Source organism: Ascaphus truei, chromosome 3 (genome assembly GCF_040206685.1).
Source record: "Ascaphus truei isolate aAscTru1 chromosome 3, aAscTru1.hap1, whole genome shotgun sequence".
Classification (NCBI taxonomy): Eukaryota; Metazoa; Chordata; class Amphibia; order Anura; family Ascaphidae; genus Ascaphus; species Ascaphus truei.
Window position 1 is genome coordinate 429,616,013 of NC_134485.1, and position 26,326 is coordinate 429,642,338.

The window sequence follows — 26,326 nt, forward strand, 5'->3', positions numbered from 1 at the left end:
CACTTATCTCTACGTTTCCCATCATACCACTTAGATTGTAAGCTCTCCGGGGCAGGGATTTCCTTTCCTATTGTCTGATCTTGTTTGTGGAACTTATCGCATTAGAATTCCCTGTACTGCGTTGTTTCTTGTAAAGTGTGAAGAACAACTGTGGGTGCTATATACTGTAAATAAAGATATGCATACATTTCTGGTCATTAGCCTCTATTAGTTGTATTTATTTATAAAATGTGTTACCAGGAAGTAATACATTGAGAGTTACCTCTCGTTTTCAAGTATGTCCTGGGCAGACATCCAATTATTTTGCATTTTATTTAACTAGTATGAGATCTTTTCAACACAGTTTATTTTTTTATTTTTAAATATCTGATGCTCCATTCAGGAAAATCATTTGAAATATTAAGTTTTCAGATGGGTCAAATGGAGCGCTCATAGAGCCCTTTGCAACCTAAAGAGTACCATGGTAACCTCAGGAGCTTGTGATTAAAAAACATTCAGATTTTTAACAGTACACAGAGGAAAAATAAATAGCATAACATGCTCAGAGGGACAAGATATCAAAATTAGGATTTACTCATATAGGCGTCGAGGGGAAATGTTAATTATTTAAAAAAGGAGCAATTTCCTCAAACTAGCCACACTATGTGTCCGCTTTAATTTGCAGTAATTATTTTCACCATTAATATTGGCCCCACTGCTCTTGGAATTGAGTTTATTTTAAAAGTTAGGAGTCATTTTTGGTTTTCCACCTCTGATGTATTAGGCCGCGCGTATAGTGCCTGCGATGGGCGACGCGACGGGTGACTTCACCCACCGCCGTCGCCGCTAGCGAAAGTTATATTTCGCTTTGCACCGGCGTTGCGGGCCTTCTGGCATTTGATTGGTTCAGGGGCTGTCACAGGAGGCGACAGCCCTTGAAAAATCAAATATTGCCAGCTACCAAAAATTTGGCGACGTGACGTCGCTCCGTCGCGCTTACTATAAGCGCACGCGGCGGCGGAAATGTATTTGTTTTTGGGCGATGTCGCATCGCCGTCGCCCGTCGCGGGCACTACACGCACGGCCTTAAACACATGAAAGTGCTGAAGCGATGTATTACTTTAGAGGGGTCAGAACATCTGTCAGAAGCAGAGGCCATTATCCTCCTTCTCCCAGCGCTGGTCCCACACACACCAGCGGGAGAGATCCCACACAGAGCGGGTTACAGAGCGAGCAGGCGAGGCGCACTCAGTGTCAGGCTTTGTACCTTTGCGGGCTGATGTTTGCGGGGATCTTGGCGGCTCGGACAGGTGTAAAGGAAAATTGCCGGTTTGATTTCTCCATCTTTTCTTCCGTTCTCTAGGTAGAAATAGCACAACATTGGTTACTGCGTCCAGAATCAGAGGGCGTCACGAAAACATGTAGAGCAGGGGTTCTCCATCCAGTCCTCAAGACCCCGCCGCCGCCCAACAGGACAGGATATCCTTTATTTCAGCACAGGGGGTGCAATCAAAGACTGAGACAGAAGCAGGGATATCCTGAAAACCTGACCTGTTGGGGGGGCGGTCTTGAGGACTGGAGATGATAACCCCTGGCATAGAGGAAGATAAGATTAAATATTAAGAAAAAAGGGAAACGTTGCTTTTACATGTAGCCATGCCAGTCCTGGCTACCTGTCTGCCCTGCCTGACATGTCAGTCTGAGTAAGTCCCACAGCATTGTCAGGCCTAATCCTGGGTTTTCCCCCACCCTCATGCAGCCTCTCTGAGTGACAGGGGTGGAGGTGGAGCTTGGTCTGTGTGCAGCCAATCCAGGTGCAGACCTTGTGCCCTCCCCCTCTGTGCTAGAGAGGAAGCAGCTCCAAATTATAGTCAGTGTCCTGGAACAGGATTATCTTATTCCTGTGTCATTTGCAGCGCACAGACAGTTGCTGTCTCTTTAGTTCAGCTGCCCGTAATTTCTTCTGTCCCAGCAGCTTGCTGCATGTGAGAAGGCTACATTGTTTCATTATTTCCTTCCACAGCCCTAGTTAGTGAGTTGCTATAGCAACCTCAGCTTTTCTCCTAGAATGGGCTATTCTATTTCCCCCCTGTCCCTGCTGACAGTTAGTTCAGTCCCATACTTTTCCTGTGTGACACTCAGCCCTTACTTCCTTTTCACCCTGGACTCTGAGTGAGTACCTGCCTGCTATTAGCCCCAGCAAGGCCTTTCTGTTTTTACACTGCCTTACCTGGATACACAGCACTTCAGACAGAGAAGCACTCACTACCCACACTACATCTGCAAGCACCTTTCTTCCTGTGATTTTCCCTCAATAAAACCAAGAAAGACAAAATGTGACTTGTTGTGCTTTGGAAGAGGGAAGGCACGAGTTAAGCTAACTGGGTCTATTCACACCCTATACGTGACCCTGGGCCCAGAATACGCACAAACAGAAAAATGTGGAGTAAGTCAAAAAGGATATTCTACTAAAATAACATACAGGGCACCATGCCAAATGAGCACGGAAATGTAGAAAGGCGAGCTGAAAACATTAGCAAAGGCTACGAAAAAGTAAATGAATGGAATAGATACGTCGCTAGGCTCACTGCGGGGGCTGTAGGACAAGGGAAAAAGGTGGGGGGAAAATACAGAAATAATGCTGGTAAGTAGGAGGGTGGATCACACTGCGGAAGGCAATCCAAAAAACAAGGGGGGGGAGGGGCAAATGGGATGAGGGGGGAAAAGGTGGGGGGAAAAAAAACAAAAAGGGGAGCAGGAAGGGGTGGATAAAAAGCAAAAAAAGGGAATTAAATAAAGGGGCACCGTTTCAGGAAGCGTCCGTTCTTCAGTCCTGTTCCTGCAGTACTATGGCCGCGATTATATTGGCCACGCGCGCAACCCAGCCCGTGATGTCACGTGCGTGAAACATTAACCGGGTGGGAGGCATGGCCGTGACATCACGCGAGCAGTTTGCCCTCATTGGCTGAACCGCTCACGTGACGCAGCCGTCGTGCCGCAAGAACTAGTTCAATGGTATTTTCAAAAATCGCGCGCTTGGTCGAGCGCTCATGGCCTGCCTCAGAGGTACGAGCTTTTGTTCGCGGCGCGCGGGCACTATAATCGCCGCCTTAGACCAATTGCCTGTATGATAGTCCACAAAAAATAAATAAAAAAATATTACCAGTTGACAGCGTTCAAACCACAACACAAAAATACCAGGTGCTCAGCAGTAGAGAATGGCCTGTCAGGCAGGAGACGGCCTGCCCTGCATTAGAGGATCTTAGGCTGCGGCCAGGCAGGGAACGGGCGCTTTGGTGCTTGTGCGCTGCGATTCATGGCCGGCTACGCGCGCGCTCGCCTGGGGGCGCGGCCACGACGTCACGGAGCTGGTTTGCCCTCATTGGGCGAAACCACTCACGTGACGCGCTTGCGAGCAGCAAAATCAAATTTGCTCATGTTGGCCACACACATTGCCGCAATGCGTTTCGTCGCGGCCAGCGTGAGCGCGCCGCCCGCTCAGCGCCATCCTGGCCGAGGCATTAAAAGGAAGTGAGTGATTTGGATGGAAATGAAAAATGAAGGCAAAATGTAAGCCATCTACAGTATATGTTTTCAGAGTTATCCATGTCGGACTGAAGAGCAGTCTCAAGGTTTTCTGCAGGAAAGCAAACAGCCTACAGTATGCTCTGCACCTTCGTCTAATTACTGATTAACTCCTTAACTGGTAACAAAGGTAAAAAAAATTCTCCCAATCTGACTGCAAAATGGATTTGTATTGTGCTCCATGTAATTGTATTGTTATTTTTTAAATGGTCACCTGTGAATTTGCTGCATCTGCGCGCTCTTAACACATTGTGTTATTCTCTGTAACACAAAGGGCCTCATGCAGAGAGCATCGAATTTTCAAATTGGCGAATTTCATAAAAAGTAGCTTTTTTGGAGAGTTTTATTCTCCATATGCAGAAAAGTTCGAATTCTGCTATGTTTAACATGGATGCGTGTGGCGAGTTTAAATGGGAAAGATGCGCGCTTCAGAAATGTGTAAAGAAAAAAATCGCGCATTTTTTGTCCCCTTTGCTATAGGCGGCGAGCGCCATCTTATTGCCAACTTTTCCTGGCGCGGCAAAAATGAGAAAATCGCGCCATTTTCCTGGCGCGAACAGCCGCTACATGCCGTTCGTACCTCTCTGCATTCGGAGAGTTTTAAAAATGGCGAGATGGAGGTTCTCGCCAGCCGCGAGGCGAGTTTTAGAAATAGAAAAAAAAAATTGGCGCGTTTTTCGTAACTCGCCATTTTCTGCGCGAAATTGTACAAAAAATGTCGAGTTTTGAAATAACGATGCTCTCTGCATAAGGCCCAAAGTGTCCAAAACAGAAACTGACATGTTATTTTTAGAGCCTTCATTTTACAATAGATATATCACACACACACACACACACACACACACACACGTTTTTAAGACAGGAGACAGCCCTAGACCCAGTGCCGTCTTAACGCATGGGCACGCTGGGCAGTTGCCCGGGGGCCCCCACGAGCATAGGGGCCCCGCGCTAATCTATGCACAGACCAGAATTTAACACTAATTTTCCGATCACCCGCCTCAACATTCACATCTCCCGCTAACTCGGTAGAAGGAGAAAAATTACGACTTGTAGCGGAGAGTTTGCATTGCCCAGTGCGCAGCTTTGCCCGGGGACCTATAATGCTGTTAATACAGCCCTGCCTCGAACCCAAGGTCTCCATTGCCAAAATCTGTTGGAAACTCCAAAAGTTTACAGTGGGGGTATTTACCCTGTAAATCAGTTATCCTCACCATTTTGTTTTTATTTATTTAAAAACAAAAAATGAGATAGGGTCTCCTGATGACAGCAGCAATCGTACACAGGTATCTCACAGACACGGTATCTATACCTATTTTGCAGGGACCATACCAGACTTCTAGGGGGCCTATGCAGAGAGCAGCGGTAGAAATAATTGGAGAGTTTAAGAAAAAGTAGGTTTAATGGAGAGTTTTATTCTCCATATGCAGAAATGTGCGAAATCTGCAATTGAAAGCATGAATGCGTGTGTTGAGTTTAAAAAGGAGAGATGCGCGCTGCAGAAAAGTGTTTGAAAAAAATCGCGCTTTTTTAAAAAAAATTTCTATGGCCGGCGAGCTCCTGCTTCTTGCCAACTTTTGTTGGCGGAGGAAATTGTAGAAAATCGCGCCAATAACAGCCGCTAGATGGCGATCGCGCCTTTCTGAATTTGGATATTTTTAACACTGGCGAGATGTAGGTTCTCGCCAGCCGCGTGGCGAGATTTATAAATAGAAAAAAAAAATGGCGCGTTTTTCCTACCTCGCCATTTTCTGCTATTTTCTGCGCGAATTTCACCAAAAAATGGCGATATTTGCTATAGCGCTGCTCTCTGCATGAGGCCCTAGGTCTTCTACCAAATGAAAGCCAAAAGCACCCACAGTAATGTACCCATCTCTTCCAGTTTGGGAGGTAGGAAAAATGGCTGCTCTTGCTCCCACTGGTTATAGCCACTTCCTTTCAGCTGCTGGGGGCTGCAGATCCGATTTCTACAGAACAATAAATCAGACCTGCTTGATTTTGTTATAACTCATTAATAAGAACATCTCTGCATTCAAGAGCAAAGGGACTACTAAGGGTTATCTTTGCTGCTGGCACACCACGCTGACATTGTGATGGGCAGGAGGTAATATGCACCTTCTGTAATTCAGGTCTCAGTCTTGGTTCAGAATAGACATCAAAAACGTATTGGTCATCCTTTATAAATAGCAAGTTACTGCTACACACTGCTACACACTGCTACACACTGCTACACACTGCTACACACTGCTACACACTGCTACACACTGCTACACACTGCATTCAACTCACCTGCTGCTGACTTACCTGCCTCAGTCCCGCACAGGTGTCTTTGTAAGGTGTGAATCAGCTGTAAGGACATGTCCTGATTTTCAGTTTAACCCTTTGGCTGCAGGAAGGGCCTGTGGCACATTGCAGACTAGAGAGGGTAAAGATGCAGTCCCATTTACTTGTATATACAGGCAATTAACAAGAATTCCACCTTCCAAAACCCCCAATAAATTAAAATTGTAGGTTTCTGGTTTAAGTAACAACAACATTTTCTTGGCCCAGAGCTGACGGTATTAAAATGGGTTGTACTGACTCCCAATAGGGAGACTTATTAAAAATAAGTGAAACTTGACACATCTGAATGAAACATGACACTTTTTCTACCATGTTATAGTTTGTTTTATGATGCAAGATACGTTTAAAAGGTTTCCAAATGTAGGCCCCAAAAGCCTAAATCTGGGCAGAACAAAAACGTGTCATGCTATCTTCAATTCACGCTGCTTTAGTAAGCCGTTAACATACATGTCAACACTCACTTATCTTACAGTATGTGAGATTTCAAGTCAGTCTCACTGTTTTCTGCAGTCCTACAGACTTCAATGGCGTCTCACTGATAAAGATCAGTCGTTTTCTGTTGAAATGCTATTTATTTTGGTCCAGAAGCCTCAAATCTCACTGGTGTCTGTCTTTGGAGACTGACATTTCTGGGTTATAACAGTTACGATCTAAATCAGGGGCGGCCAACTCCAGTCCTCAAGGGCCACCAACAGGTAAGGTTTTCAGGATATCCCTGAGTCAGCTGACTGGGCCACCTGTGCTGAAGCAGGGATATCCTTAAAACCCAACCTGTTGGTGGCCCATGAGGACTGGAGTTGCCCACCCCTGAACTAAATACTTGAATGCGTGAGACTGGACATGATGAATGAAATATATTTTGTAGACGGACTCAGAGACAACCCCGTTAAATGATGGAGGCAAAAACAGTCACATATTTAGAAATATCCCTAAATCCCTTTAGTGTCGCAGAAATGTCAGCATCCAAAGGACCAAATCAGTGAGATTTGGAAGTTCTGGCCCAGATTAGATTGCAGTGGGAACATGCTGACTTCCATCAGTAAAACCCACTTGAAGTATCACTGATACTCAAAGAAAATTTGACATAGAGTTGATCATATAGGGATCCATATTAAAATGGACAAGAAGCAGAAAGTGAGACACTGCGAGTGCTCATTTGCACGTCATTTCCCAGAATCCATGGCTGCAGTGGAAGCACTGTATGCTAAGAGATAATGGGGAAAGGCAGCGTTGCGGACCTGCCTGAGGCGTGTGAATTTGTTCACGTGTTATTTTTATTCGCTGTACATGGAGTTGATATATTTTGTATTGCGTTAGAGGAGACAGCTTACATTTCTCACTGCAAAGCAGCCAGCAGCAAAGAGTTAACTGCTATGGAGAAAAACGGAACTGATCTTTAAGTGCATGGGGGGAAAGCAGCCTATTTAATTATGTTTTATTTTTTAATTTACTTCAATAAGTAAATAAATCAATCAGCTGAAAACGGCAAATTAGGAGAACAATTTAAAATGGTATTTTTACGTGTTAAAAAAAAAAAATAAGTAGACAAAATTATAAATTGGCCACACAGAACGGTACGCCATTAGAATTTATTTTTAAGTCCTGTAAAAAGCAGGACTGTTTGAGGCTGTACATGAGGCAGTCGCTCTGGGGACTACTAATTAGTGTAAGGGCCTTAATGGGTTAACCGGATGGGATCCCTCTGGCATTGCTTCTGCATGTGGTGTAGGGTGATGTGTTACCAGTGATGTCACTATAGGAAGATAGAAGCGTGTATATAGCTCCACCCAATGTTCTTACAGCAGGTTCCTCGGCGTTCTGCAGAGGCCTCACTGTGAGTCCTATAAATATGTTTAAGTGTATAGATGTGTATTTTAAGAGTGCCCTGCCCCTGTTTATTGTTTTCAGTTAAAGAGCGTGCCCTATATAGTTGATGCCTATAGTATTGGCCCAAGCTTGTGTAACCAAGTCCCCTTGGGCTACTAATTCTCTGGCCCCTCTAGCAGTGCAAGACCCAGTAAAGATTGGGCAGTGTTGGGAGCAAATCCTGCAGGGCCTGGTTGTATTGTTATATGTGTGTTACCTAATAAAGTTCAGGAGTAGTAGTGGTATTACAGGGTGGGGAGGGGGGCTATGAGGTTAGAGTAAGGGAGGGTTCTGGGAGTGAGTTCTGTGTTGCCCTCCCTGCTGTGAGGACACAGAACTAAGTCTCTCCTGGACAGGAGCGGGCTGAGGCCTTGCCCTGTTAGGGGGTAAGGTATGCTGGGAGGGGGGCTTAGGGCCTCAAGCCCGGGGTACGGCCCTCAGGGAATGGAACCTGTAATGATGTACTGACCTAATAAACCCCATTTATAGCCTCTCTGGTGGGATGTCTGGAGTTGCCCATGAGGTTCATCCTGGCTGCACCAGGATCCTCCTGAGCTGGAGGAAGAACCATCCCTGAGAGCCTGTCCTGATGTCTCCCTGTACCATCGCGGAGATCTCAGGCCTTCTGTTCTACCTCACAGGTATGCACCAGCACCAGAATACACCGGTAGCTATATGATCTCACTTAGGGGGGGGAAAAGGGGCTACACTTGTTCTCATGCAAGAAGAAAGTGAGCTTGTGCTTAGTAGGAGTTCTCAGAGTAGTAGCTCCGGAGCATATTTAGATCTGCCCCACCAGAAGGTTCATAGTAAACTCCAAATCCAATATGCATTGACGAGGTACGCAGTACACTGTAATGGGACCCTGATCCCAGAGAGCAGAGTGTATTCCCAATGGGGCCCACTTGAGTTGGGGCACTATTAACGCTATGCAAGAGATTGCCAATCTAAGCCATACTAAGAGAAACAAGCATAAGTACCTCCCAGCGTAGGAGTGAGCTCTCAGGGGAAGAAGCGCAGAGTAACGTTATGATTTCCCACCAGTTAACTTATCTAGTGTGAAGTCTGTTCTTGTATGGGAACCTTATAAACGGATGGGAATAAAGCTCTTTTTGTACTATAAAAGTTGCTGGTGCCCGTCCTTATTCTATCTGCTTATCTACGCCCAGCCTGCACCGACCCAGCACCCTGACCAGGTCTGAGAGACTGAGCCCAGCCTGCACCCACCCAGCACCCTGACCAGGTCTGAGAGACTGAGCCCAGCCTGCACTGACCCAGCACCCTGATCAGGTCTGAGAGACTGTGCCCAGCCTGCACCGACCCAGCACCCTGACCCGGTCTGAGAGACTGAGCCCAGCCTGCACCCACCCAGCACCCTGACCAGGTCTGAGAGACTGAGCCCAGCCTGCACCGACCCAGCACCCTGACCCGGTCTGAGAGACTGTGCCCAGCCTGCACCCACCCAGCACCCTGACCAGGTCTGAGAGACTGAGCCCAGCCTGCACCGACCCAGCACCCTGACCAGGTCTGAGAGACTGAGCCCAGCCTGCACCCACCCAGCACTCTGACCAGGTCTGAGAGACTGAACCCAGCCTGCATGGACGCAGTACCCTGACCAGGTCTGAGAGACTGAGCCCAGCCTGCACCGACCCAGCACCCTGATCAGGTCTGAGAGACTGATCCCAGCCTGCACCGACCCAGCACCCTGACCAGGTATGAGACTGAGCCCAGCCTGCACTGACCCAGCACCCTGACCAGGTCTGAGAGACTGAACCCAGCCTGCATGGACGCAGCACCCTGACCAGGTCTGACATACTGAGCCCAGCCTGCACCGACCCAGCACGAGAGACAGCCCAGCCTGCACTGACCAAGTACCCTGACCAGGTCTGAGAGACTGAGCCCAGCCTGCACCGACCCAGCACCCTGACCAGGTCTGAGAGACTGAGCCCAGCCTGCACCGACCCAGCACCCTGACCAGGTCTGAGAGACTGAGCCCAGCCTGCACTGACCAAGTACCCTGACCAGGTCTGAGAGACTGAGCCCAGCCTGCACCGACCCAGCACCCTGACCAGGTCTGACATACTGAGCCCAGCCTGCACCCACCCAGCACCCTGACCAGGTCTGAGATACTGAACCCAGCCTGCACCCACCCAGCACCCTGACCAGGTCTGAGAGACTGAGCCCAGCCTGCACCCACCCAGCACCCTGACCAGGTCTGAGAGACTGAAGAGAGATTTCTAGAAATCAGTGAGACTCGCAGCAAATCAGTCCGGGTCTGTTCAACTGCATACAAATGTTCTAAGTACACAGGAACCTTCCTCTAATCCGTTCTCTGCAGACGGGGGTGCAGGGCATTTGCAAAGCTTTTTAAATAAACCCCTCTGGTAGAGAAGGGATTAAGGAGACTTTCCTGTCTCGTAATAATTCCCTTTACTGATTTTGCAGTTGCAGAAAAGCCTCGATCGGATCCTTCCTTGGTAACAAGTTTCCTTTGGAGCCTTTCATTGCCGGTTTTGCTCACGACCTGGTGCTTGTGCGTTTCAGACCTGCAGCAGCCTAGGAACCAGCAAGAAATCACTTAAATATAATCACCAATTAAAAAAAACACTTGTAAACTCAAATAGCACATTTACAACAAAAAAAAGTCTGGTTTAATTTAAATATAAATTGTACATTTCAATGACCTCTCCCAGCATCATAGCAAGCAAAATCCTGAGTTGACACAAAAGAGTTCAAGCTTCAGCAAAGGGCTCGGGGCCCTGACACGCTTGCGTCGCTCTGCTCCAAGTAGCTATTTTGTGTCAACTCCGGACATATTTTTATTATGCCTGCTTTGATGCTGTGAGAGATATTGAAACATGCAATTTATATTTCAATTAAACCAGACTTTTTTTTGTTGTAAATGTAGTATATGAGTTTACAAGACCTTCTAAACTGGTGATTAGATTTGAGTGCTGGTGCGATGGATTTCTTGCAGACCTTGGGGCTGGTAAATAGCTTAGCTAACCACCCAGTTAGAGAGGGCTGAACTACATGTGTATATATTCTCCTAAACGGAGTAGGTTTTTTGTTTGGCTTATTTTCATATGTTTTGCTGTGTTAAAGGGACAGGCGCAATAAAGCCTAATTTTAGTTTCACTTTAAACGGCCTCCATTGCGTACCTCTGCGCACGTCTCTTACAGGGGCGTACCAACCTCCAAGCTGCATCGGGGGGAGGTGGAATCTGCCACTGGTGGTTAGGCCTGATCATGGTGGCTTTATGTATGGTACAATACAGACCAGCTACAGTACATAGACTCATCTCTGTGAACTGGGCACTGTCCATTCAACATGCTGTTTAGTTCTGTCATTTACATACAAATGTGTGCTATGAATTGAGGTGTTTGCGGATTTTACACGGCGAAACAGATTTTGAGGGTTAACATCAGCGAAAAATCCAGAAAACGGATTTCGGTGGATTCGCCAATCTCTAGGGATCAGTCCTTGAGTCCAGATGTAATGTTAATTTTTCCTGTATTATTTTCAGGAATTGTATGGATAAGTTACCTGGTTATTTAAGTGTCTCTCTAATTCGGTTTGAGGTCACCATCCGGAGCTCTGTATACAGGTTTAATAATGAAGCGGGATCTACTTAATTCATTTCTGTACTTTTATTACCAGGTCTATCACTTTCGGAAGGGGCTATGTGACTCTCTTGAGATCCAGGCAGTTATCAGACCGTACAAGTCCTCTCAGCACGATCGCACTTCAAACATGCCTGTCACTGCTGATTCTGTACTTTTATTCTGCTTTGTATCCCCGGATATACTTGTGTAGCGGGGTACCCCCCTGGCTACTATTCTACCCAATGGGCTGGCAGTAAACCCTGGTACTATCAGGTTGCCAGCAGTTGGTATGGGGTTTTCCTCCTCACCTTTTGGTGCTGCACTTGAGTGACAGCAGAGGGTGGTACATCCTGTTGTAGCTGTGACAACGGGGTGCCCGCCTCCTGGCAGTACTTAAGGGCAGTGTGGACATGATAACTACTGGCAAAGAAAGCAGATTAGTAGCCATAGATGGCCTGGCTACACAATTAAACACTTTCATTCTCTTTTAAAGTTCTCAAATGATGCAAGTCACTTAGAGGAACGTTTTTATAAAAAGCATCAACTCGCAAGGGACATTTCTACAAATAGGAGATTCCGGAGCCCTATCTTGAGATGCTGGATGTGAGTAATGCGCCAAGGGGTGACGTAAAATGAAAATCTGTAAGTTATGCAGCTAAACTGTCAAGATCGGTGTCATGGAAAGTTTCTGTTAGCTCATACCTGTTTTTGCTGTCAGTAACTTTTGATTGGCAAAGAAGATTCGGCTCGGGGGTTCACTAACTGTTTTTTTCCACCCACCCACACCTCTTTAATATGTGCATCAATGCAACCCACACAATGATCAGTAATTAGCTATGTTTCCGATTGATCTGCTAACATTCGGCTCGGGGGTTCACTAAATGGCTGTCAGTGCAGCAGAAGAGGACCAAAGACGCAAAGTTCTGTGGGGAAGATCATGTGACTAGGCAGTCATTAGATACAATTGGTGCACTGCTAGAGAGAGGGCAGGGCTCAAAATGGTGTGTGCCAGAGACTGTCAGAAGAGGAAGGGGGTGTGACTTTGTAAATGGTTGCTATAGAAACAAAAAATGCTTGTTATATTATAATACATTAGAAACGTAATTCAGAGTTTAAAAAAAAATGCTACAAATGTGGCCTGGGCCCCCTTTGTACCTGCATCTCCCGATCGGCTGCGGAGGGGTGCGGGTAGTTGCGGTAGGGGCTGGAGCGGCGACCCACTTGCAGGGCGCCGCCATGTTTAAAGTGTGCGCGCATGTGCAGTGTAATAGCGGGTAGTGATGTACCAAGTACCCGGAATTACCCGGTACCCGGCAGGTTTTCAGCTACCCGGACATTACCCAGACCCGGCAACTGAGAAGTGGGCCCGGCGCCGGGAAATGTCAGGGTAGCTGAAAAATACATCATCACTTACATGCTCCCTTCATTGCATGCTGTTCCTGCCTGGACCTCCTTGGGACATTTACTCATCTCCTTTGGATTCCGGAAGACTGGGACAGTCACTCATATGCTACTAAGGATGTCCAATAGGAACGCTCCTGCTCCGGTCACATGGTTCCCCAGCTCACACCGCTATGGAGTCCTGCAGCTCCCGCACGGGCTGAACACACACTGCTGATGCTGCCACCGCCACAGGACCTCTGCTGAACTTCCTTGATGTCGCTGCCGTCTTCCTCCACCCCTAGGTAAGTGCCAACCGGGTACCCGGCCGGGTAGATCATTTAATTTTGGCTGGGTACCAGTTACCCGTTTTTTTTTTAAAGTAGGACCCGGTCCAACACTAATAGCGTCCATTAGGAGAAGGCGCACGCATGCGCAGAGTATTGCGGCCATTACAGCAGAGGGCTCTGCGGGAACTACAGCCCCTAGAAGGCAACGGGGCAAGGCACCACCTGATTCATGGCAACCAATAGGTTACGCAGAATCTCCTGCAGGGATATTGATACATTGCGCGTGCTAGGAAGCACACCAGTCGGAGCTGGGACAGGACAAGGGTAGGGTGTGCGTGTGCAGGGTGTCTGTGACCCCTGCACTAGGCTACAAACCACCTCTAGGCCCCAGCTAGTCCCCGACTCCCCTCAGCTTGTGGTTGCTGCATGGACAGGCCCAGAGATAGGGACACTGCCCCTGTAGTTTCAGTGTGAGGGACACAGGCAGGAGCGGCTGCATCTTGGCCTTAGGTGATCTGGGACCAGATCACCCATCTATTTTAAGAGACATGGTAGTACAATCCACGCAGGACCCACCCACCGTAGAGGCGGAGGCTACGCGACATCGCTGGATCAGTGGATCCTCATCATCTTCCACCATACCCGGGTCCAGGAGCGCCTGGGCAGGTACAACAAGTGCAACCACCATACACTTTAGTGGACAGCGCTGTACCACACTTTTGGCCGTGACTAATTACTCGTGGACACCAAGGTGTTTGGGTGCCCGAGGGCCCCTATGTACTTTGGGAATTGCGTATCCAGTGTGGGCACAAAAGGGGTGTTGAAGGGGACGGTCGTGCGTGACCAGGTGGTTGTGTGTATATATATATATATGTTTAAGAGATCTGTGCAGTAAAACTGTTATACTTATTAACGTTTGTTTTATTACACAGGGTATTGACTCAGGTACACCCCAGGTTCCCACAGCGGAGGCTCAGGTTTCCTGTGACCCACAGGTATTGCACCGCACCCACACACCCTAGCTACACATCTCCCAGGGGGTGGGGGAAAGTGCGTTACAAAGTATTTTCTCATGGTACAGAACTGATTTATTAAAAAGGAAACACACACGTAGGATATTGCTTGGTCTGCAGCTTTAATAGATGTCGGCACTTTTCTCCGAATCCCCAAATCTGGCGGGGGTTGGGTTCCCTAAGTGTTGTCACCTCTGTACTTATTGAAAACACGTTTAAGGGGTGTCAAATTAAACCAGCAGCAGCACAACTGGTATAAACTCCAACGGAAAGACGTACATTGTCGTACAGCGACCGCGCGCCCGAGTAATCACATGCTGTATATAGAGGATATTCGCATTTCGTTTAGGCGTAGGTAAGGCGTCTGCCTCTCTGACAATCTTAACACTTCAATATGTATCATCATTTTATTTCTGCAGCGCAGCCAGTAATGTACGCAGCCCCAGTAATGTACGCAGCGCCATTCGCCAATAATGTACGCAGCGCCATTCGCCAATAATGTACGCAGCGCCAGTAATGTACGCAGCCCCAGTAATGTACGCAGCGCCAGTGGTGTACGCAGCGCCAATAATGTACGCGGCGCCAATAATGTACGCAGCGCCAGTAATGTACGCAGCCCCAGTAATGTGCACAGCTCTTTATAACTTTGCACAGGGAGGCTCATTAATTTATTGCAATATACATATTTTTTTCTCTTGTTCAGTGGAAGAACACTTCCCCCCCGCCCCCACATATTAGAAGGAACAATCCAGAGCTTTAGTGGGTGAGACACTATAAGTATTATTATTATTATTTCAGTCTCCACCACGCCTCCCAGTGCCCAAAACAAAGATGGCGCCGCGAGCAGCTGCCGCTCGGAGTCGCGGTGACGTCACGCGCCGCGAGGGAGATGACGCGGGGAGTTTAAACCTGAAGGAGCCGGGATGGCGGTTGCGGCGGAGCTCCGGGGTGCAGGGAGGTAATAACGGGGGGAGGCGATGAGGGAGGTAATAACAGGGGGAGGCGGTGAGGGAGGTAATAACGGGGGGAGGCGGTGAGGGAGGTAATAACGGGGGGAGGCGGTGAGGGAGGTAATAACGGGGGGAGGTGGTGAGGAAGGTTATAACTGGGGGGGAGGAGGAGGTGGTGAGGGAGGTCATAAGGGGGGGGGGAGGTGGTGAGGGAGGTCATAAGGGGGGGGGGAGGTGGTGAGGGAGGTCATAAGGGGGGGGGGGTGGTGAGGGTGGTAATAACGGGGTGGCGGTGAGGGCGGTAATAACGGGGGGTTAGGTGGTGAGAGATAATAAAGAGGGAGATGGTGAGGGAGGTAACGGGGGGGGGGGAGGTAATGGGGGGAGGTGAGGGAGGTAATAACGGGGGGGCGGTGAGGGAGGTAATAACGGGGGGGGAGGTGGTGAGGGAGATAATGGGGGGGGGGGAGGTGGTGAGGGAGATAATGGGGGGGGGAGGTGGTGAGGGAGATAATGGGGGGGGGGTGGTGAGGGAGGTAATAACGGGGGGGTGGTGGGGGAGGTAATAATGGGGGTAATAACAGCGGGGGGGGTAATGAGGGAGGTAATAACGGTGGGGAGGGAGGGAGGGAGGTAACGGGGGGGGGGAGGTGAGGGAGTTAATGGGGGGAGGTGAGGGAGGTAATAACGGGGGGGCGGTGAGGGAGGTAATAACGGGGGGTAATAACAGCGGGGGGAGGTAGTGAGGGAGGTAATAACGGGGGGGGGTAGTGAGGGAGGTAATAACGGTGGGGAGGGAGGTAACGGGGGGGGAGGTGAGGGAGTTAATGGGGGGGAGGTGAGGGAGGTAATAACGGGGGGCGGTGAGGGAGGTAATAACGGGGGGGCGGTGAGGGAGGTAATAACGGCGGGGGGAGGTCGTGAGGGAGGTAATAACGGGGGTGGTGGTGAGGGAGGTAATAACGGGTGGGAGGTGGTGAGGGAGGTAATTAAGGGGGGGAGGTGGTGAGGGAGGTGGTAAGGGAGGTAATAATGGGGAGGGGAGGTGGTGAGGGAGGTAATAATGGGGGGGGGGAGGTGGTGAGGGAGGTAATAATGGGGGAGGGAGGTGGTGAGGGAGGTAATAATGGGGGAGGGAGGTGGTGAGGGAGGTAATAATGGGGGGAGGGAGGTGGTGAGGGAGGTAATAATGGGGGGAGGGAGGTGGTGAGGGAGGTAATAATGGGGGGAGGGAGGTGGTGAGGGAGGTAATAATGGGGGGAGGGAGGTGGTGAGGGAGGTAATAATGAGGGGAGGGAGGTGGTGAGGGAGGTAATAACGGGGGGGAGGTGGTGAGGGAGAAAATAACGGGGAGGTGGTGAGGGAGATAACGGGGAGGAGGGAGGTGGTGGGGGAGGTAACAACGGGGGGAGGTGGTGAGGGAGGTAATAACGGGGGGAAGTTGGTTGGGGTCGGTCCCCTCTCAAGTGACACTCGGGTCGGCTCACTCAAGTGACACTCACGCGGGGTCGGCTCACTCTCAAGTGACACTCAGATCTTTGTTTTGATCGAAGAACTAATCCATCAAACAATTTCAAGAGATTAATTTACAGCATTATTTAAAAAATAAGTCCCATAACATACCTAAACGTTTCCAAATATTGTCTTCTCACATTATCGGCCACCAGAACTTCTGGAAACAGGAAGAACCTCATCCAATGACTGATTTTAAAAAACAGAAAGAAGTTAATCTTATGGAACGTCTCACGATTCTGTTAAATGATGGAGATTTGGGCTCCCCTGTGATTTTTCACAATATGTCAGAATTTGATCATGTAAATATGTACATTTATTTTATCTGAATTGTAAATCGAAATGATTAAATAGAAGTGTATATGAATTGTACCATGTCCCCCTCATCCTCCTTTTCCTCATCCCTATTATTTTTAGTATCCCTCCACATTCACCTTTATAATTTATGTAAATGTTCAAAATACAATTTTAAAAACAAAAAGTGAAAATTCTATTGGCCAAGCACATCGTATTTATCTCCGGCCCTATAAAGGTGTGTTTCAGACTGTGGGGGGGTTTTTTGTATTTTTTTTTTGTGGTGTAAGTTGTATAAAAGCATTTACAGTACATAGCCAAACACACACAGATTTTGCGGTGCATTCAAAACAGGCAGGCTGGATTGGGTTTATGGGCTTGCCCGGTCCCTTCTGTGCACTCACCTGCAGGGGGAACATGTTGCTATACAGTAATCTGAAGGCGCTCTCTCGCTTATTGCAAATCTCCATGTTCTATGCTTTTAGTTTTACATTCTAGGGAGCATATGTATCATGGCAAAAGTGGTGTAAAACCCTGCAATATATATCAAAGAAACAAATCACTGAAATGATGAGGATTTTTTTTCTTTGCTACATCTAGAGCAGGGACGGCCAACTCCAGTCCTCAAAGGCCACTGAAGGAAACCTTTTCCCTACCTAGGCTTCTGTGACTGGATACACACATCTGCACCCTGCAGTAGACTCTCCGGGAAGCTTTGGCACGCACTGACAATGTTATCTCCGATTTTGGTAGAACGTACGGATCCGGGAAACGAAAGAACCCACACACAGTGTTTCAATCCTTCCTCCTCATTTATTAAGCATAGGGTCATGATTTTTATAGAGAGAAACAAAGAGGTTTTGGTTAGAGGCGTAACATAGGTGTAACCTGGGTGTGGTTTGGGCGTGGCTTGTATTAGAGGCGTGATTAGGGGGCAGGACATATTAGTGGCATAATTTTGGGACGTGATTCTCCCAATACAGGCACTGTCTGAATACAGAGCTTATTCATTGTCTGTTATCAAAAGAAACCTTGAGTCTCTAGCAACTAAGTTATACGATTTTGCCTCTCTTATTGTTTACTGACTAAAATAGCAGGAAACTGACAATACAAAAAGTATCTTAGCATAAAAAAGTATATTAGCAATATCCTGAGCAAGGGAGAAAAGAAATGTAACTTGGCAGAAGCTGAGTACGTTAGAAATTATATTTCAGCAAAAGGCTGACTACAGAATCTTAACTGGTTATAACAGACAAAATGATGGCTTAACACAAGTGCAGATTCTGGCCTGACCTACTGGTCCTCAAAGGCCACCAGCAGGTCAGGTTTTCCGGATCTCCATGATTCAGCACAGGTGGCTCAGTCAGAATGACCGAGCCACCTGTGCTGAAGCAGGGATATCCTTAAAACGTGACCTATTGGTGGCCTTTGAGGACTGGAGTTGGCCACCCCATGGCTACTACTTTTTCTTTTCATCACAGGTGTGAAATCCTGGCATGGCCTGCTTCAGTCTCATTCTCCGGCTCCATGTGCTGGGCTGTCAATCCCATGATGGAAACCAGGATTCTCCAGATTCATGTCAGAATGGTTGCCAATTGATTTTTGTCCAGCTGCGAACTTTCTTAGCCGTACACCTTGCTTCCATGGATCACTAGCGTCTTTTGACAGAGGCTTAACCAAGGACCTCATTAGATTTGTGTTGTGCATAACTGCATATTTTTCCTGCATTGTTTCAGGGGCATTTCACAATGTCGCATAAAGCAGGGGTGCACAATCTTTTCCCCCTGTGCCCCCCTACCTGCTCTCCCCTGCTCACGCCCCCTCGACACCAGCGTCAAATGACCCAGCGGGGTCGTGTGACATCACGTTGCCATGGCAATTTAAATGCCTTGGGGGAGATCACGGGACCTCTGTAACCGCCGCGAGTCCCACCCTCCACCAGAAAATCTCGCACCCCCAGTTTGCGCACCTCTGCATTTTTTTCTAAGAGCAGAGGTTGGAGCAACAGGCACATGCTGCTGACTTTACAATGAGCACTGTTGCTGAGAGACTATCTTCTATGTTGGCAACAAGTGACCATAGCTCCCAAACCCATAGTTAATGAGGCTTAATTGTGTATTCACTGAGCTTATTGGTTAACCATTAAGAGCAGTGGGAAGTAAGAGATCAGGGCTTTTCAACTGGCGACCCGCAGGCCAAATGTGGCTTGGGAAGGGCTGTGATGAGGCCCTTGGACTCTCAGCTGCCCAAGCAACGAGTAGGAAAATAGCAATTATTCACACACACACTTGCTTGTACGTTAAGGCAATGCAAGTAGATATGGTACAGATGTTATACGTGCGTAAAAAAATATGAAATGTCATTTTCCCGTTTTTAAATGTATCCAAAATGATATAATAAGCCTGTGACCCTTTGGCGAACTGGTTGAAGAGCCCTGTCATGGATCAAAGTTTAAAGCGGCCACCCTGCCTAAATCATTTGTTTAAATTCCTTTTCCCAGCATGCAGCGTTGAAGCACCATGTGTGTAACTCAGGGGTCCACGATCTCTCCAATGACGTTGCGGCTTTCTGCTGAAGCGCAACATTTGGTGGCCATTTTGCATGCGGTTATTGGGGAGTGAAACAAAGACAGCAAAACTGGTACGTATCTCTGGAACTGGGAGCTACCCGGGGCTAAAAGTATTGCGGTCAACTAAAAAATGATATATATATAATATATTTTAAAGTGCTATTATCTTTTTATATAGTACTTCCATTCAGGAACAATACAGAGCTTGGGGAAAAGTTAGATGCTGGTATACATACATACATAGTATTATTAATAGTGTTATACATGAACATTGAGTGAGGAGGCCTGGGTTCATGCAGTGAGGACCTCCTGTCACAGTACACATGTAGAAGAGACCTGTGAGATGCAACAAGCTCTGCACACGTTTACATCTATGTAGAATCGTGTATCCTGGGCAACAAAAAATCTTTGTCTTTTCAGCACCAATATGACTATTTGAGCTCCGCAGAGTTAAAATGTGTTAACTTGATATTGCTACTACTGTACACTAACTGACTTAAGCGGCAGTCTCCCTGTGAGTTGTCATGCCTTTCTGACAGTTGTCACATGCTTTTTCCCCCTCCTGTATGCTTTGTTTGCTCATTATTGGATATAAAATCTGCATGATTGTCTCTTTGTTTACAGGATCACGAGAGATCGGGGAGCATAATGCAGCTGTCACAGATGAAATATTCCCGTCTTCGCCCTGTTCTACATTTCCCGGAGTCAATGCAACTGGTGGAAACTTATCTTGTACGACCTGATTGTCTCATCACTCATGATCAAACCAGAGAGAGGACACAGCTGTTCATTGCAACCTGAGGATGAGTCAAAAATGAATTTAATTGACTCAGTAACATTACGTAAATACTAGCTGGCTAGTCTTGCCAGGGGTTATATTCTGAGTAATTGCACTGGTGCTGGATCACCGATGCACAGCTTTGCCATTGAGGCAAACAAGAACTGTACACTATGCAGCATCCAAAGAAAAAGCAGCCCTTGGGTGTCTTACCGGGGCCAAGTGCCACGCTATCAAAAATCTTGTTTGGCGGTGTGACCGGTGAGAGAAATGCCTGCAAAGACAAGATGCAGAGAACGACCAAAGCCATTCTGGGGACCCACAACAGCCGCAAACGCAGCCGCCCCTCTTCATTTTCTAGCCCAGGTTCAGGAGGCTCTACAAGTCCCTCTTCCTCAAAGAAGGCAGCGGGGGAACGACACACCTATAATGAATCCCGAACTCGCCGCTCAGGGAATTCTGAAAGATACCCAACATCGGCAGGGGCAGGAAGGGGCAAAGGCATGTCACCAAGCACAAGCATGGTATCCAATCCTCCCAAAGATTACATCTTGTTTAGTCCTGCTCAACAGGCGTCAATAATTGAAAAGCAGAAGCACAGTCGTCAACACAACGTAAGCGCCAATCTCTCTGTATCGGTGTTAACTCCTCCTGCTGGGTTGGATCGGACACTCATGGAGAGCAGCAAACTCAGCGACAGCCTCAATGCTACCGGTAAACACTGCATTTCTTCTTTTATTGCTTTAGCCCTTTGGGGTTGTTTTATAAAGAAACTATTTAAAAAGAAAGAAATAACAATGCTTGGAATTTATCCCCCTCGTTAGGAACTGCCCAAACAAACGTGATGAAGCCATAATCCCTTTCTTAATAAGTGTAAATCACAAATAGGGTAGTGTGGAAAGCGTCGGCTCCACAGTTTGTTCTAAAGGGTTAATCTACCAATTACAGAGCAGCTCTTGTTAACATGTATAATTTATTTCTCTTCCGGGGTGGTGCCTTCAGCTCATCCTTTCCTTCAGTGAACGTTATACATGTGATAAGTCGTCGTTGGCATGGCTCTTGATAATCATTTATTCTCTTCCACCACTCTGAATGATGAACCTAATGCCGTCAAACAATTTACATATTTATGTCAGCATAACATGGACCGATGTTTGGAAGTTCAGTTTCTGAAAGACCCATAACCCTACCATACGTCCTCCGGGATTATCATTAAATCATAGCTCGTATCACAACCCTACTATGGAGTCTGGTCACAAAAGGTATGCAGTTGTGACATGAACTGTAATGTAAATGGAACAGTAGTTCCATTTTGACTCGATAGTATACTTTTAACTGTCTTTCACTTTGATCACATTAGCAGTAGATCTGTATCTTTAGTGTTTGTTATGAATCCTTGGAGTAAATAGTTTAATTTATTTGGCCATATAATCGATTCATGGGTGAACTGTGTTTGACTTGTATTAATGTACAACGAGAGCAACTTGCTTGCACTATTATATAAAGATGATGCATTACTTTATTTAGCTGAGATCCATATTCCATTTTCCTGTGAAGCTCCGGCTCCGCTTTTGATATTCCTTGTGTTTTGTGAACAATTGAAATTAATTGATTCACAGCTTGAAATGTGCCCACTAATTGAGACGCAGGTGTTTGCCTAATGTGTTGGTTTGTTTATCAGTCACAGTATCAGCATGGCAATTATTGGCAAATTGGTTGTTTTCCCCCAAAGGACAAGGCCTCCATATGGCTGTTCCTGATGACAGGGCAGACAAACTTCTGCTGGCAAGCTGGGGACTTCCCAAAGCTGTCCTAGAAAAATATCGCAGCTTGGGAGTAATACAGATGTTTGACTGGCAAGCAGAATGCCTTATGCTTGGACAAGTATTGGAAGGAAAGAACTTGGTGTACTCAGGTGAGCATCAGTGTCTCTCCTCCACCCTCTGCCAGTGCCGGGTTCCAGCAGCTGCTGTTGTCCTTTGGAAGAGCCCTTTGAAATGTTGATTGCACAACATGTATCGGTGATTTGCCATGCTAGTAAGTAAAAGGTGAAAGAGCCAAAGGTCAGTGCTAGTATCAATGTTCTGGCCCAGGCTCATTGTGGCTTAGTGAGTAGAGACAGGCAGCTAAACTCATCCCCTATCATGCACACAGAGTCCTTCTGTTTAGCTTCTGTTTTTATAGGAGTACAACATACAGTATAACAATAAAGGTAACTTGGGGGTAGCAAAATAAGGCCAAGGTAAAAAGACCATGCTGTCTCTGGGGAAATCGGTGAGGGATGACTACTCACAATGGCTTCTGGCCTGGAAAGGAAGGAACCCAAGAGCCAGGGGATCTGGATCATACCAAATCAGAGGCCATTGGAAGGGGTTGCTAGGCAACAGGCTAAGACAGACAGGAGTGCAGAATAACGACTAGGACTAGGGGAGTTGCAGCCATGGGCAAAGATAACCCATACAGGGGACAGAACAATCACTTTGCTGTTAACGTGTTCCTTAACGTGTTCCTCTTGTAGCTCCCACTAGCGCCGGGAAGACTCTAGTTGCCGAGCTGCTAATTTTGAAGAGGGTTTTGGAGACGCGCAAGAAAGCCTTGTTCATCCTCCCATTTGTCTCTGTAGCCAAGGAGAAAACCTATTATATGCAGGTAATTTTGCCCAGTCCGTACAGTATATAATGCTATGTAACAAAGCCCTAGTTCCCCACCTACCTCTCATCCTCGGATAAGTATGGTGATGTAGCATTCTCAGATCTGCGTTCTAAGATCTCTAGCTGCACAATATCATTGAGTGACCTAATCCATTGTTTATCCTGGTGACCCTCAAATATACATATCTACCCCAATTCAATCCAGTTCCATGTCTCTGAATGAGTGTTCGTTATGTTGTAATGGATAGGGTTCTCCTACCTCAAGCTTTATGTTAATGTAAACGGAGCTTCTCATATTTCCGCTTGGGACAGTAGCACCACGTCTATTTAATTGCTGAGATTCTCCCTGTCGTACTAGCAATTTTATGTCGCCTGCAAAGTTCTCCACCTCACCTCCAAGGCTCTATACTTCTCTGCCGGTCCCTATAGCACCGGTTTGATTTCTTGCTCAGGACGGTCTCCTGTCTTCTCTTTTTGTCTATACTGGTGACTCTGGCCTAAAACATTTTACACTCCCTTACACCTACCTGTGGAAATACTTCACCCTCCGTATACAGAAAGCTCCTTCTCTCCCGATCCTCTAGTCTAGTCCAACCTACAAAGACAACTAAATTCAGCGTGTCAATAGCCCGGCCTCATGAGTACTGCTGCCCGTGCTCACATTTGCAGTTACCAACCATGATGGTCAGGCACAACTCTCCACTCCACGTACTGCAAGTTTCCCAACATATCGCATTGGTGCAGGAATTCATATACCCGTTGTATGCTTAATGCTCTTATTCTGTGAAGCATTGTATACACGGTTGGAGCTATGTCAATAAATAATACACATACATTAATGCATGCAATGTGTTCTTGTGTCCTTTCAGAACCTGTTTCAGGAGGTGGGGGTGAGAGTGGAAGGCTACATTGGCAGCTCGTCCCCTGCTAGAGGTTTCTCGTCTCTAGATGTTGCTGTCTGTACCATTGAGAAAGCTAATGGCCTGGTCAATCGGCTAATCGAGGAAAATAAGATTGATTTGTTAGGTAAACTCACTTAGATTGTGATCGCCATGTTACCTCGGGTGCAATTGTGCAAACATTACTGCGTTCTTAACTTGCCCTGCTACAAGCTTCTGACTTCCATACACTATGTCTACTGCACTTTCACACACTATGTCTACTGCACTTTCACAATCCTTATCCGTGGCCTCTGGTAGGCTTGCTGCACACTGACAAACTGTAGGGGGCAGCACAGAGAGCTTCAGCCTGGGGCCTCCTGACCTGCAGATAGAAGCATGAACTGGATATAGAATTCAGTACAACATGCTGGCCCCTCCGGTAACAACAGGGTTAAATCTAATTTCCAAATAGCATCCCTGTACTATATGTGGCCTACTGCATAACTGACGAAAGAGCCAGTGGCGGCTTGCAAAGCAATGTGTTGCTGCTGCGCCTGGCAGTGTGGTTACTCCGTGTTTTGGCAGCTATACGGCTTGCATTGTTACAGAGGTTATTTGTGCTGCAGTCTCTCGTTACAATTACAAAGGTAACCAGAGTATCGGAATGTTCTGGGAAAATGGTTTATTGAAGATGAAGGGTGAGAGCATTAGAGAGAACTAGGATGGTGAGAGTTACCAGGGAAGAGATGGCGATCGAGATGAGCACATCTGTCTGAGTTATTTTGTAATATGAAATATACATGTTCCTGACATGTTGGTTCTATACACAGGGATGATAGTTGTACGTTTTCTGACGTTCTCTCTATTACACAGGGAATGATTGTTGTTCTGTACCTGACATGTTGGTTCTATTACACAGGGAATGATGGTTGTTCTGTACCTGACATGTTGGTTCTATACACAGGGATGATGGTTGTTCTGTACCTGACATGTTGGTTCTATTACACAGGGAATGATGGTTGTTCTGTACCTGACATGTTGGTTCTATACACAGGGATGATGGTTGTTCTGTACCTGACATGTTGGTTCTATTACACAGGGAATGATGGTTGTTCTGTACCTGACATGTTGGTTCTATTACACAGGGAATGATGGCTGTTCTGTACCTGACATGTTGGTTCTATACACAGGGATGATGGTTGTTCTGTACCTGACATGTTGGTTCTATACACAGGGAATGATGGTTGTTCTGTACCTGACATGTTGGTTCTATTACACAGGGAATGATGGTTGTTCTGTACCTGACATGTTGGTTCTATGACACAGGGAATGATGGTTGTTCTGTACCTGACATGTTGGTTCTATGACACAGGGAATGATGGTTGTTCTGTACCTGACATGTTGCTTCTATGACACAGGGAATGATGGTTGTTCTGTACCTGACATGTTGCTTCTATTATACAGGGAATGATTGTTGTTCTGTTCCTGACATGTTGGTTCTATTACACAAGGAATGATGGCTGTACTGTACCTGACATGTTGGTTCTATACACAGGGATGATGGTTGTACTGTACCTGACATGTTGGTTCTATACACAGGGATGATGGTTGTACTGTACCTGACATGTTGGTTCTATACACAGGGATGATGGTTGTTCTGTACCTGACATGTTGGTTCTATACACAGGGATGATGGTTGTAGATGAGCTGCACATGCTGGGAGATTCTCACCGGGGTTACTTGCTGGAACTTCTGCTCACCAAGGTTCGCTATGTTACTCAGAAAAGGGCTGCCAGGTAAGTAATAATTGAATTGGCGATTACTTCATACAGCAGTCTGCAAAATGTAACAGTTTGCAAATGAGCCCCAATGCACGTCTAATATGACAAATGATGTATTTCATTTATATATGTTTTTTTTCTTCTCATAAGTATGGGTCATTTAGTTCAATCTTTTAGCCAAAATATGTCAGATACTTCGCTCTCGTCATTTAAAAAATAAAAAAATAAGTGCAGCACATTTAAAGCAATATAATTATCTTAACTGCCAATCAATCCGTTCACCAGTGATCGATCTGCAAAAATCCTGGTTCCCCGGGTTCACAATGTGGTATCTTAAATTGGTTATGGTGAGTACAAAAGTGACAAAAATCCTCCACCATATGGCATGCAGCAAATGAAAATCCCCCGTGTGAGCACATTCACGTGTTCAGACAGGTCTGCAACCCTGCCCTTCCCCATTACCACCCAGCATACAGTGCTTCCACTGCAGCAAGGGATTCTGGGAAATTACCTGCTGTTCTGACAAGCTGTGTAATGCGGGAGGCTTAAGCTTATATGGGTTCATGTCAATGGAAGGTGACACTTGTGCTCATTTGCACGTCATTTCCCAGAATCCCTAGCTGCAGAGGAAGCACTGTACGCTAGGACAGCGGTGCGCAAACTGGGGGGCGCGCCCCCCTGGGGGGGCGCAAGATTGTTTAGGGGGGGCGCAGGAAGCAGCGGCGATTATTGCCAGTAGCAGAGGGAAAAAAGCCGTCTGCAGCTGCAATTTTTATTTTGGCCATTAGGTGGCGCTGTGCTGTGCTAAGTAACGTGCTGTGCTAAGTAACGTGCTGTGCACAGTAGCATCT

General features: G+C 46.9%; 2 protein-coding genes across 12 annotated transcripts in view; one reads left to right on the forward strand and one right to left on the reverse strand.

Moving 5' to 3' along the window:
• LOC142490511 (kinetochore protein NDC80 homolog) overlaps positions 1 to 17,784 on the reverse strand; it is a 72,961-nt gene extending 55,177 nt beyond the window's left edge. For 2 of the 7 annotated variants that reach the window (XM_075592893.1, XM_075592887.1), the window contains exons 1-4: positions 17,472 to 17,780; positions 16,633 to 16,710; positions 5,866 to 5,977; positions 1,247 to 1,338 (exon numbers count right to left, since the gene is read on the reverse strand). In XM_075592893.1, the coding sequence (XP_075449008.1) occupies positions 1,247 to 1,323 (77 nt within the window). In that variant the 5' untranslated portion in view covers positions 1,324 to 1,338; positions 5,866 to 5,977; positions 16,633 to 16,710; positions 17,472 to 17,780. Of the gene's footprint in view, positions 1 to 1,246; positions 1,339 to 5,850; positions 5,978 to 16,632; positions 16,711 to 17,219; positions 17,350 to 17,471 lie in introns of all 7 variants that reach the window. The other 5 variants (XM_075592888.1, XM_075592894.1, XM_075592890.1 and 2 more) reach the window with 5 other exon arrangements.
• The window catches only part of POLQ (DNA polymerase theta), a 127,782-nt gene continuing 116,334 nt past the window's right edge, over positions 14,879 to 26,326 (forward strand). For 3 of the 5 annotated variants that reach the window (XR_012800089.1, XM_075592882.1, XM_075592884.1), the window contains exons 1-7: positions 14,879 to 15,017; positions 19,316 to 19,455; positions 20,009 to 20,876; positions 21,895 to 22,077; positions 22,681 to 22,811; positions 23,683 to 23,839; positions 25,382 to 25,490. Coding sequence is in view for 3 of the 5 variants with exons in the window: in XM_075592882.1 (XP_075448997.1) it covers positions 20,336 to 20,876; positions 21,895 to 22,077; positions 22,681 to 22,811; positions 23,683 to 23,839; positions 25,382 to 25,490 (1,121 nt within the window). In the remaining 2 variants the exon portion in view is untranslated. Of the gene's footprint in view, positions 15,018 to 16,731; positions 16,824 to 19,315; positions 19,456 to 20,008; positions 20,877 to 21,894; positions 22,078 to 22,680; positions 22,812 to 23,682; positions 23,840 to 25,381; positions 25,491 to 26,326 lie in introns of those variants that run through there. The other 2 variants (XM_075592883.1, XM_075592885.1) reach the window with 2 other exon arrangements.